A 13418-nucleotide genomic window follows, 5' to 3' on the forward strand; every position below is an offset into this window, starting at 1 on the left:
TGCTCTGGTGCAGGAACCATCGAGGCAGTCTGATAAGGTTGTTGTTGCCCCAGATATGCAACCTCAGGGGGGTAGCTCAAATCCATCCGTCTCTCTATTTGCGTCAACTTCTCATGCATGAGACCCAGGGAGCTTTGTAGGTCCTGCACCACTCTAACCAGGACCTCTTCATTCTTCGCAACCCCGAGGGAGGCGGTCTGGGTCCGTATCACTCCAGAGGCATAAATTTCTTCTTTACTTCGCTCCACGGCCTCAGCCAATATTTGCCGAAAATTCAGTGTAGGGTCCACTCTGACTCGTTCCCGTAGGGCTTGTCTCAGGTGAGAGCTGTAGAGTCCCAGGATCAATTGTTCCCTCAGTATCCGGTCTGCGGATCCCATGGCGGTTATCCCGTCTGCCTCTTTTTTCTGTATCTCAGCCAGTACTTCCTGTAGAGCCGTTGCATATTGTGAGACCCCTTCATTTTCCTGCTGTACCCGGTAGAAGAACTTTGCCCGGAGGTGGCCCGCACTAGCTGTTTCACCGTATATTTCTTCTAGAAAGCGCACAATCTCTTTCAAGGTACTGCGCGTAGCTTCCGGTTGTAAGCAAACAGTTTTCCGCGCTTCACCCTCCAGGGCAGCCAAAGCAATTTCCACCTGTAGCTCTGGGCTGACATTGTAAATTCTAGCAACGCTCTGTAATCTCGTCACCCAGTCTGACAGTGACATGTTCTGGCCATCAAATTTTGGCAACAAGTTAAAAAGCATGCCCATAGGGAGGGTCCTTGTAGGGGTTCCACCATTACCTAAGGCATTCACATCAACATCAGGTACGTTGCCTTCAGCCGCCTCCATCTCTGTAACCGTACCCTGCTCGCAGCGCCACTTGTAGCGGTCAGAGGTATAGGAGACCGCAATGCAGGTTTCAAGTACGGGACAGCAGACAAGGAGGCTGAAACAAAGACCGGCTTTATTAAACAGTAAGATATAATGGCCGGAGGAGGAGGATAACAGTATTAACAATTCACAGTAGTTTACAGTAAGGCTAACTGGAATGTGGTACACAAAATGGCTTTCCCGCCAACACATGCACAGTGATACAGGCTACCCTCTTCTAATATGTCCTGCCTGATTCCCGCTTATCGGGACACGTTTCTACAACGTACTATCTCAGTAGGGACTGTACTATTCCCTATCACAATCCAGCACCGGTGCTCACTCACAGTTTGTTAGACAGCTGGAGGGTCCCTTGTCTTGGCCTCCTTCATGAGGCAGGTGAAGTCCAGTTCCTAGTGCTGCAGCTTGCCCGTCTGGGACGGATGGATGAACACAGATGCGGCCCAAAATCACCACAGCTCTCTCTCTCTGCCCGAGGTGCCCGATCTTTAGCTGTATACTGCGACTCTTTATCCACACAAAGTCTCCCTCTCCTCAGGGCAGACTTGACTTTTCCTCAGCTCCGCACAGGAATTCCTCAGCTGCCCACACACTCCTCACAGTTCTCTCTCTCTCTGCCACTTCCTGTTTCCTCTCCTCTGAAGGGTGGGCAGCAACAGTGACATCTTGTGGCTAAACTGGAAATAGCAGGCTGTATATATTATAGATGGAACACAGTGCAATATAGTTCAGTAATCCTAGGGGCTGACCCCTACACTTTACAATGTAGAGGGGGCACAGCATAATTACAGTACAATACAGAAGGCACAGGAGGGCCCGGCTCGTAGAGCTTACATTCTAAAGGGAGGGGGGTGGTGGTACAAAAGGTAATAGATGCGAGGAATGATTTGTTGGGGGTGGCTCGGGACAGTTGTTAGGTCGGTGTGGGATCGGCTTCCCTGAATAAGTGAGTTTTCAGGGGTCTCCTAAAGGTGGACAGGGTAGGGGCTGATCGGACAGACTGGGGCAGGGAGTTCCAGAGGATGGGAGAGGCTCTGGAGAAGTCCTGAAGGCGAGCATGGGAGGAGGTAACAAGGGAGCTAGAGAGCAGGAGGTCCTGGGAGGAGCGGAGGGGACGATTTGGTCGATATCTGCAGATGAGGTTGGTGATGTAGCTGGGGGAGATGTTGTAGATGGCCTTGTATGTGGGGAAACCAGTGAAGGGATTGGCAGAGAGGAGCAGCAGTCACGGATCGATTAGTGTGGTTTATTAGTCTAGCACAGCCTTTCTCAACCTTTTCAACAAAGAGGAACCCTTGAAATAGTTCTCCGGTCTCAGGGAACCCCTGCTAAAAATTAGAAATCTACAACTCATGATACATTAGTGTGATGGTCAGTGGGAAGAATGGTCCTTACACTTGTGGCCATTGGGAAGAATTACCTCTTTACAGATAGCTAAAAAGGTCAATGGTGTCAGTGGGAACTTATCCGAGAGACAGAAATTCCCAATGCTGAAGGAACCCCTAGCAACCTCTGGAGGAACCCTGGGGTTCCACGGAGCCCTGGTTGGGAATCACTGATCTAGCAGCAGCATTCATAAGAGACTGAAGGGGGGAGGAGCCTGCACAAGGGTGGACCATTAGGAGAGAGTTGCAGTAGTCAAGGCTGGAAATAATCAAGGAGTGAGCGAGTTGCTTTGTGGTGTCATTAGTCAGGAAGGGTTGAATTCTGGAGATGTTGCGGAGGTGAAGGCGGCAGGATTTAGCCAGTGATTGGATGTGGGGGCTGAAGGAGAGGTCAGAGTCAAGGATTACACCCAGGACCCCGGCATGTGTGGAGGGACCAATGGTCGTGCTGTTGATCTTAATGGTAAAGTCATGGGGGGGGGGGCGGAAGCTGAAGATATAACAAGCTCCGTTTTTTTGTAAATAACCCTATATCGGTCTTTTTTATCATAAAAGCTTCCTCCTGCCTGTCAGCCGTCATGTACACTTAGCTGCCCATGTGCAGCTCAGATTACATTTAGGGCGCCAATCTGAACCCCCATGATGGGACTCCTGGGTGCATACTTGGGAGTAACGCCATGGCGGCCTGGCTATTCGAGAGGCTGAATGGACTGAACCTGGAAGGAAGACCAGGGAGAAAATTAAAGTGCCCAGGACCCCCTGGATTGGTCGCATTGTAGCACTGGAGGGCTTCTTTGACAGCTAAGTCTGCCATATTGTGCCAATATGTGGCGCATATTAGCGCATTATAGCATAATAGAGAAAAGCTCTGCACAGGAATTCTCTAAAGGCTGACAGAGAAGAGACTGATTGCACGTTGAAATGGCGTATAGGGATAACTTAATCCTTTGTGCCAATCCAAATTTGCAGCCAATTCGGCCAGTTTGCTTTGACCAACTGATTAATGGTGAACGGTGAGGGGTGGTGAGTAAGTTGAGACTTACTATAAGAAGCAAAGTGGTCTAGTGAGCGGTCCAACACGCCTCTGTACTTCTTCACTATATGTTGGCCAATGCAAAATATTGCCTGGTGGAATGACACCATCCACCTCATTGACCGTAGAGTTATCTGACTGGGGCTGTCAACACGCAAACATTTGGGGACTCCAATCAAACAGGTACTGGCTTTTACACCGGGGACAGGGCCAGGGGCAAATGTCAGCTGAAGACCAGGAGAATCTGGTCACCAAACGTACACTCAGCCCATTAAATCATTATAAATGGACAGGCCTGAGGGACCTTTCTGCTAGTCTACTCTTTGGAAAGAAGCCTCCTCTACAGAAGAATTGGTGACAGGACCTGCTCTTATATCACTCACCCTCTGAAGTAGGTTGTGGTTCCTACTGGGGCATCTCTGGGTAGCTTAAGCCTCTCACTGAAAAGAAAATAAGAGAGAAGCACAGGCATTAGTCTCTTTACACTGACATGTTATCTTATTTTATCAGCAGAATTGTCCACCTTTTCAATACACAAATGTAAATGGTTCATTATTTATTCATTACAGCAGTGTAAAGATTTATGATGTGTCATCTTTGCACTGTTAAGATAACTGACTACAGTAACCTCACACCTGATTGGCTGCATTGGGTACGGAAAGTCAGTGGCAGCTGGTGCTCAAAATATTTGGGGGAGGGGGCGCAAACAAACTGAAGAATTCTGAAAAAAATATATAAATTGCAGCATCACTGTGCCCATCAAATCCAGCCACTGTGCCATCAAATGCCGTCACTGTGCCCATCAATTGCAGCCACTGTGCCCATCAATTGCAGCCACTGGGCCATTAAATGCTGCCACTGTGCCCATCAATTGCAGCCACTGTGCCCATCAATTGCAGCCACTGGGCCATTAAATGCTGCCACTGTGCCCATCAATTGCAGCCACTGTGTCCACCAATTGCAGCCACTGTGACAATTAATTGCAGCCACTGTGCCATTAAATACTGCCACTGTGCCCATCAATTGCAGCCACTGTGCCCATCAATTGCAGCCACTGTGCTATCAATTGCAGCCACTGTGCCCATTAATTGCAGCCACTGTGCCATCAATTGCAGCCACTGTGCCCATCAAATGCAGCCACTGTGCCCATTAATTGCAGCCACTGTGCTATCAATTGCAGCCACTGTGCCCATTAATTGCAGCCACTGTGCCATTAAATGCTGCCACTGTGCCCATCAATTGCAGCCACTATGCCCATCAATTGCAGCCACTGTGCCCATCAATTGCAGCCACTGTGCCCATTAATTGCAGCCACTGTGCCATCAACCAACGGCCAGGGTTGTCGGGAAGAGGCCCTTGTCCTCATCAACATGGGGACAAGGTGCTTTGGGGTGGGGGGGCCGCGCGGCCCCCCCTTCCCCAAGGCACCCCCCATGTTGAGGGCACGCGGCCTGGTACGGCTCGGGAGGGGGGGCGTGCTCGCTCGCCCCCCTTTCCTGGCCGGCCGGGTAGCGTGCTCGGACAAGGATCTGTTGTGGACTTTGGGGGGACCCCCACGCCGATTTTTTTCGGCGTTGGGGTTCCCCTTTAAGTACATTCCAGGCGGCGGAGCCCGCGACGTCTCCGTCGCGGGCCCCGCCTACCTGCACACGCGCTCGAAATGAGCGGACTGTTGCCTCGTGTGTGGGCGAGTCCATTCATTTCAAAAGTTGCGCGGACTTAGTACGACGAACAAGGTTTGCCGTATTTGTCCGCTCAAAAAGTGCCGTGTGTGGGCGTGTTCGTTCATTCAAAAGTTTGAGCGGACTGTTTGACGAACTTAGTTTCGGCAGACAGTCCCCGCGTGTGTACGCGGCCTGAGTATTTACAAATGCTGCAATTTGGAGATTTGATGAAAGGTTTAGCGCTGGGAAACACTTTTTGATAGATAAGTAGTGCATTTTATATACAACTATATAGATGAGACCAAAATGAGGGACAAATGAGGAGCAAAGAGGGACAGGGGGACTTTGTTCCAAATAAGGGACAGTTCCTAGAAATCAGGGACGGTTGGGAGCTGTGTATTTCTAGATCTTGAAGTCAGAATTTTTTTCATAAGTCAGATTCACTTCCTGAACTTTCTAAATGCTGCAATTCAACTTCCCGAATGTGTGTTTATATACGATTCCTGTATTCCAAGAAACAGAACTGAGATGGGTATGTGCTGAACCGGGAAGTAATCCGGGTCTACTGTCATCAGACATATTTCAGCTACTGGGGTCTGGGCAGAAGGTTTCTTGGGGAGCTTGTAGAAAGGCATAGCTCCCAACTGCCCCTGATTTCGAGGGACTGTCCCTGATTTGGAGCAATGTCCCTCTGTCCCTCTTTTCTCCTCCTAATTTGTCCCTCATTTTGGTCTGATCCATAAAGATGTATATAAAATGTACTTTTTATCTATAAAAAAGTGTTTCCCTAGCGCTAAACCTTTCATCAAATCTCTAAATTGCTGCATTTGTAAATACAAAAAGCCAATAAAAAGGAATAGTAGTGGTAAAAGACACTTGTGGGTTTACCCAATCTTTTTTTTTTTTGTACAATTCTCCTTTAAGGGGGCGTGGCAGGAGGTGTGTCTTACGTCTTCATGCTTTTGCTAATAGGTGTCCCTCATTCCCATTTAGAAAGTTGGGAGGTATGAAAAGGGAGAATTGTACAAGACCAGGGATGGACTCACAACTCATGGGGCCCCCGGGCAATAGGAGATTATGGGACCACACAGTATACACACACAGTATACACACACAGTATACAATCACACAGGTTACACATACATGTACACACAGTATACACAGACATGTTTCTATTGGCTGAGAATGTACTGGAGAGGTGGGGCAGCTATAATCTCAGGATTTTTAGACCAAAAGGATGTCAGTAAGGGACATTTCAGAGACAGATGTAGAAAAAAAACACAGATTTTTACATACTGTCCCTGGTTTTACTGAGGCTGGCAACCCTGATGGGGCCTCCTAGTGGCCCGGGGCCCTCGGGCAGTGCCCGAGTGGCCAAATGGTCAGTCCGCCCCTGGGGAAGACCACAAGGAGGACCTAATCAAGGGGGGGATCCTCACTCATAGTACAATTAGCACGGGAGTCAGAAAGCTCACACAAGAAGCGTCAGAGTTGCAGCAGAAAATAGCAGTGACACCGCTGGGGGTTTTAATCATTCACTGCTAAAAAAAAAAAAAAAAAAAAAATTGGCATTAGATATACTTTAACCCATTGTGGACACCGGGCATGCTACATATCAACAGTTAATTGAAATACACAGGGCATATGTAGCATATGTTCTTCAGCCCTGCAGCCACTTCCTCCCGCACACATCCAGCCACTTCCTGAATGCGTGTTTTCTGCTTATTTGTTTAAATTTTTTCTCAGAATTGTCATTTTAAATGGGACTTTCAGTACAAAGCACAAGCGCGGTTGCACCGCCCAACTGACTTGAACGGTTAATGTTTGCCTGGATCTGCCGCTTGTCAACTCGACGTGCCACGTTAAATGGTTTTCCACAGCTCAACTACTTGTTTTTACTGTCCCCTTCTCCAGGCATATCTGTGAAAGAGACCCCCCACCTTTTGGACAATTCAATGGACTCTTCACTTTAATTGAATTATTGCCCATTCGGTGGGTAGGGTTCCTTTCCTCCCCTTTTTTGTACTCTATGTATCAGCCATTCTCACGGGCGTCTTTAATATTGATTGGACCCCGGGCAAAACTTTTCTTGCCCCCCATGCAGTTTTGCTCTCCACCTGCTCTGAGACATACAATAAATAGCAGGTAGATCCAAAATCCATTTACTGAATCAGATCAGGCAGCAATTGCGATTGGTTGCCAGAGGTTACAGTGCATCATTACCGCTCACTGACTGGTTGCTAGAGGTTACAGCACACATTATGGCTCACTGATTAGTTGCTAGAGGTTACAGCACATAATTTCTGCTTGTTGATTGGTTGCTAGAGATTACTGAGGATATGGCCTCAGGGGGGCATGATATACATATCAATGCCACTGGCTGCTCCTATTTACATATGAATGCCAGTCATTTACATGTAAACACAGGGTCTAATAGTGAGTCATCTGTACACAATAGGGCAGAGCTGGGCAGCATTATTAGCAGCACTTTACACTGAGATATTGGGGCAAAGCACGGGACTAAAACCCCAAGGGATGAGGGAATTTAAACCAGGATAGTTGGCAAGCACGTGGCAGCTGCTTTGGGCCCCATAACAATGACAGGGCCCAGGGCAGCTGCCCCTTTTGCCCTGCCTTACAAACAGCCCAGCCCATTCTCAACCAGGGTTCCATGGAGCCCTGGGGTTCCTCCAAAGGTTGCTAGGGGGTTCCTTGAGCTGTGGCTTATAAACCACCTATTTGATGATGCCTACAGAGTTTAACCTTTAGCATCACTTAGCAAAGCCAGCAGCATGACACCAAATATATTTTTAGCGGTCTTTATGGGGGGACATTCTTCCTATTGACCACCAATATAAAGAGCATTGTTCCTATTGAGCCCTGATGATTTGGTTTTAGTAAGGGTTCCTCGAGACATGAAAATTATTTTTGGGGTTCCTCTAGGACTAAAACCCCAAGGGATGAGGGAATTTAAACCAGGATAGTTGGCAAGCACGTGGCAGCTGCTTTGGGCCCCATAACAATGACAGGGCCCAGGGCAGCTGCCCCTTTTGCCCTGCCTTACAAACAGCCCAGCCCATTCTCAACCAGAGTTCCGTGGAGCCCTGGGGTTCCTCCAAAGGTTGCTAGGGGGTTCCTTGAGCTGTGGCTTATAAACCACCTATTTGATGATGCCTACAGAGTTTAACCTTTAGCATCACTTAGCAAAGCCAGCAGCATGACACCAAATATCTTTTTAGCAGTCTTTATGGGGGGACATTCTTCCTATTGACCACCAATATAAAGAGCATTGTTCCTATTGAGCCCTGATGATTTGGTTTTAGTAAGGGTTCCTCGAGACATGAAAATTATTTTTGGGGTTCCTCTAGGGCTAAAAGGTTGAGAAAGCCTGCTATGTATAGTATGCTTCTCATTTTAATTGTGTGCAGTGATCAAGACGGTGTGACGAAACGCGTCTCCTTTTGTACTTTTTTACATGTGCCAATAAAACGATTTACATTTGCTCTGGACATGGAGTTGCCGGCCCTTCTCTCTTCTATTATATGTGTGAAAGAGGCCTTACTTTGAAGTCGATCACACAGTGTCTTAAAGTGTTACTAAACCCAAGAGCCTGCATTCACTATATCCGGTCTCCCACAGTACACAGAACATGGAAATTATATTATTTTTGTAAATATAAACTGCTAAATACCTTTTCTCATCAGCAGTATATAGCAGTCTTGTGACTTCTATCAGTGTCTGGTAAAAGCTTGTAGGAGTATTCATTCTCCTCTGGCCATCCTATGAGGCTGCAGGACCCCTGATTATCGGTCTGGACAGTGCTGATTGGCCCTGTGCTGATCACATGAACCCTTACAATAAAATAAAAAACTCTCTAGCAAGAAACACCAAACTGAGCATGTGCAGAGTGCCCCCAAGGCTCTGTATTATCAGGAGATGGATTTGGGAGGATCAGAGAAGACAGGATCAAACAGCTTTTTTATACAATTCAAAAGATTAACCCCTTAGGTTCCACAGTGAGTATAACAAGCATGCTTTACTGCATATACAGACTGATTTTACTGTTTATGGGTTTAGTGACACTTTAAGTTATGACAAAGTTATTGCCGAAAAAAAATAAGCCAATGGCAGAAGTGTAAAAATAGCTCTGGCTTCTGATAGGTGTACGGGGGTGAGAGATGAACTGAATAATCATCTTTCTTATGTTCCGATATCACCCTCACTAAAGCATTGCCATTGTTGATCATTCCTGACATTTCCTCCAATCCTGTCTCTTTCTGTGCCATTCAACCTTCAACACATTCCACTCAGAGCAATGCAATAAGAATAATACTTTAGTATTATAACGAGGATATATATTCTATTTACTTGTGACAGTGCAAAAATCACACCGATATATAAAGCTTGGACTCTGTTCATGCAGAGATTCTCCACTGCTACAGGAATGTACCCTGGCCACATGCCTCACTCCGCCAACCGACGCGTTTCATCACTGGAAGACTTTCTCACAGATAGAGCAAGGATAAGAGCTAAATGCTTTAAAAATTAACACTTTATCTGCCTAGAGGCTGCCAGTTGTCAGGGCTTGGCCATTTAATCTGAGAAACACAGGCCCCAGTTAAAAAAGTGAAACCAAATCAGAGAGGGGCACAAAAGAAGCTTTTTTTTACGTAATAAAGGCAATAGCAGCGAGGTTCACGAATGTTAGCCCCTGTACACATGGTCGGAGATTTCCACAACCAAATCCGTCGGATTTTGCCTGTCGGATTTTGTCCATCGGATCTTCTCCGAAACTGTTGCATACACACGGTTGGGCCAAGTTGGCGAAAAATCCGATCTTTCAGAACGTGATGACGTAATTTCGTTACGATGGGACTACATTCAGGCTAGTAGCCAATAGCTTTGATGTAGGAATTTGATCTGAGCATGCGTGGCACTTGGTCCGATGAAAATTCTCTACACATGATCGGAGTATGTCCGATCGAACCAGTTGGTCGGGAAATATTTCCAACATGTTGGAAAATTGGGTCGGACGAAGATTCAGACGGAATCAGTCCAATGCATACCACACACAGTCGGATTATCCAACGATACGGTCCGATAAAACGCAATCCGACAGATTATCCGACCATGTGTACAAGGGCTAAGACGTGTCTTATTATCCAATATAGTTATATGGAGAGTATTACTGGTTGCTGTATCTCCCAGAGATTGCAGGCTGCACTGCTTCGGCAACACAGGGTGCTCCTGGAAATGATCTGTATATGTTGGCACCTATGCCAATCACAACTATCATTCCACTATATGCAAATTGCCCATGATAGTTAGAGTCCTAAAGCTAGCCATACACTATTGGATATTTTATCGTGTTTTGTTTTTGATTGGAGTTTTTTGGGCGTGGAGGTGGTTTGGGGTGGGGTTAGATATTTTTCATTCAGCATGGGAGCTAACAGAATGCCTTATTTTGTCAAAAGTATTGGGACACCTGCCTTTACACACACACATAAACATTAACGGCATCCCAGTCTTAGTCCGTAGGGTTCTATATTAAGTTGCCCCCCCCCCCCTCTTTTTGCAGTTATAACAGCTTCAACTCTTCTGGGAAGGCCATCCACAAGGTTTAGGAGTGTGTCTATGGGAATGTTTGACCATTCTTCCATAAGCGCATTTGTGGGGTCAGGCACTGATGTTGGACAAGAAAGCCTGTCTCACAGTCTCTGCTCAAATTCACCCCAAAGGTGTTCTATCAAGTTGAGGTCAGGACCAGTCAAGTTCCTCCACCCCAAACTTGCTCATCCATGTCTTTATGGACCTTTCTTTGTGCACTGGTCCAAACCATTTGGTGGAGGGGCGATTACAGTGTGGGGTTGTTTTTCAGGGGTTGGGTTTGGCCCCTTAGTTCCAGTGAAGGGAAATCTTAAGGCGTCAGCATACCAAGACATTTTGGACAATTTCATGCTTCCAACTTTGTGGGAACAGTTTGGGGACGGCCCCTTCTTGTTCCAACATGACTGCACACCAGTGCACAAAGCAAGGTCCATAAAGACATGGATGAGCAAGTTTGGGGTGGAGGAACTTGACTGGTCCTGACCTCAACTTGATAGAACACCTTTGGGGTGAATTTGAGCAGAGACTGTGAGACAGGCTTTCTTGTCCAACATCAGTGCCTGACCCCACGAATGTGCTTATGGAAGAATGGTCAAACATTCCCATAGACACACTCCTAAACCTTGTGGACCATCCTCCCAGTAGAGTTGAAGCTGTTATAGCTGCAAAGGGTGGGGCCAACTCAATATTGACCCCTACAGACTAAGACTGGGGTGCCATTAAAGTTCATGTGAGTGTAAAGGCAGGTGTCCCAATACTTTTGACAATATAGTGTATAATAGATTCCTTAATTCATGCTATACAGCAAATCCCCCTGTAGCAGTATTGTATTCTGACTGCTGCCAATGGCGACTGTCAGAGTACCCGAACAAAAGCTGCATCTGAAACCAGCCATAGATAGTGCAATTTTCTTTCCTGCAACCACGGGTGATTCCACCATCAACACTCACTGTGAATTGTGTTCTCCCGGTGGAGGAAGCCATCCAGGCTGGGAGAACACACAGTGATTATTGCTAGCGGCTATAGCCACTGGCAACAGTCACATGAAAAATCCAACAGGCTGAGCTATCAATCAACTTGGGTATAATCAGCCTGCCCATGCATGATTCGAACGATCTATGGCTGGCATAATTGGATTGTAGATGCTGTTTTCTCATCAATTTTTCCACCCAACGCCTTTGCCCTTGTACACACGGTCGGAGATTCCGACAACCAAATCCGTCTGATTTTGTCCGACGGATTTTGTCCGAAACTGTTGCATACACACGGTCAGACCAAGTTGTTGGAAAATCCGATTGTACATAACATGATGACGTTATTTCGTTACGACGGGACTACGTTCAGGCTAGTAGCCAATAGCTTTGGTCTAGGAATTTGATCTGAGCATGCGTGGCACTTTGTCCAATCGGAATTCTCTACACATGATCGGAGTATGTCCGATTGGAGCATTTTGTCAGAAAATTTTACCAACAAGTTGGAAAACTTGGTCCGTCGGATACTCCGATGGAAACAGTCCGATGTAGAGCACACACAGTCGGAATATCTGACAAAACGGTCCAATCGGACACATTCCGTCGGAATCTCCGACCGTGTGTACAAGGGCTTTGATTTTTCAGTCAAAGGGGGCCAACAGATCTACCCCGGGGGCGGACTGACAACTCATGGGGCTCCCGGGCAATAGGAGATTATGGGACCACATAGTATACAATCACACAGTATACACATAGATGTACACACAGTATACACATAGATGTACACACAGTATACACATAGATGTACACACAGTATACACATAGATGTACACACAGTATACACATACATGTACACACAGTATACACACACAGTATACACAGACATATTTCTATTGACTGAGAAGGTAGTGGAGAGGTGGGGCAGCTATAATCTCAGGATTTTTAGACCAAAATGATGTCGGTAAGGGACATTTCAGAGACAGATGTAAAAAAAAACACAGATTTTTACATACTGTCCCTGGTTTTACTGAGGCTGGCAACCCTGATGGGGCCCCCCTAGTGGCCCAGGGGCCCTCGGGCAGTGCCCAAGTGGCCCAATGGTCAGTCTGCCCCCTGGATCTACCCACTAAGCCAATTTCAGCCAATAATCATGAACTGGCTGAAATCCAAACAGCGTATGGCCAGTTTTATTAAAAAAAAAAAAAAGCTATGGTCAAAAGTTATGGTGATATCAAGTGAATCTAAAGCCCATGGCCTTACCATTCTCCAGAGCCTTCTTAAGGTCTGAGGCCACTTGCTTCTCATTAATGGCATTGAGAACGTCCACCGTCAGCTCCGCTCCATAGCAATCCTTGTAGAAACTCACAATCAGCTGCACGACATCATCTGTATCTGCCTTCTCTAGCTTGCTCCTGGGGATGGTGTCGAAGCCGTCCTTGATGTCCCAGTCCATTAACTTGTTCCGGAACCTCTTGAAGCTACTTCCATTCAAATCCTCCAAGGCCCTGAGCAGGGCATCTTTTACAGTGCGTGCCATCTTCCCCTATGTGGAGCCTTCAAAGGAAATAAGTCTGCAAGTTTTTACGTGAAATTGAAACTAACTCACTTGTTCCCCCCCCCGCCTCGAACAAAGTTTCCTTGTGTAAGGCAGATATGAGGCAGATGTGAGGCAGATGTGAGGCAGATGTGAGGCAGATGGGGTCAGCTTGTTTTTTTTTTTGCAGCAGTGAAGATTTGGTTGAACATCTTCTCTGCGGCTCTATAACCCAACTTCGTAGATGGAGAAGACACAAAACCTTATTTCCTCCAACTACCACCTGAAATATACAGGCAGTTCATTTCCTATAACTAGGGATGAGCCGAACACCCCTCGGTTCGGT

The 13418-nt window shown here is 46.8% G+C and overlaps 1 protein-coding gene across 5 annotated transcripts in view; it reads right to left on the bottom strand.

The window, feature by feature from the left end:
- Positions 1–13131, bottom strand: part of LOC143923564 (pyrin domain-containing protein 1-like) — a 34184-nt gene extending 21053 nt beyond the window's left edge. For 2 of the 5 annotated variants that reach the window (XM_077447331.1, XM_077447330.1), the window contains exon 1: positions 12799–13131. In XM_077447331.1, coding sequence (XP_077303457.1) covers positions 12799–13075 — 277 coding nt within the window. In that variant the 5' untranslated portion in view covers positions 13076–13131. Of the gene's footprint in view, positions 1–3679; positions 3737–12798 lie in introns of all 5 variants that reach the window. The other 3 variants (XM_077447334.1, XM_077447333.1, XM_077447332.1) reach the window with 3 other exon arrangements.
- Positions 13132–13418: the final 287 nt, after the last annotated feature.

This window comes from Lithobates pipiens, unplaced genomic scaffold (genome assembly GCF_037356315.1).
Source record: "Lithobates pipiens isolate NorthernLeopardFrog02 unplaced genomic scaffold, aLitPip1_a1.2 Scaffold_22, whole genome shotgun sequence".
Classification (NCBI taxonomy): Eukaryota; Metazoa; Chordata; class Amphibia; order Anura; family Ranidae; genus Lithobates; species Lithobates pipiens.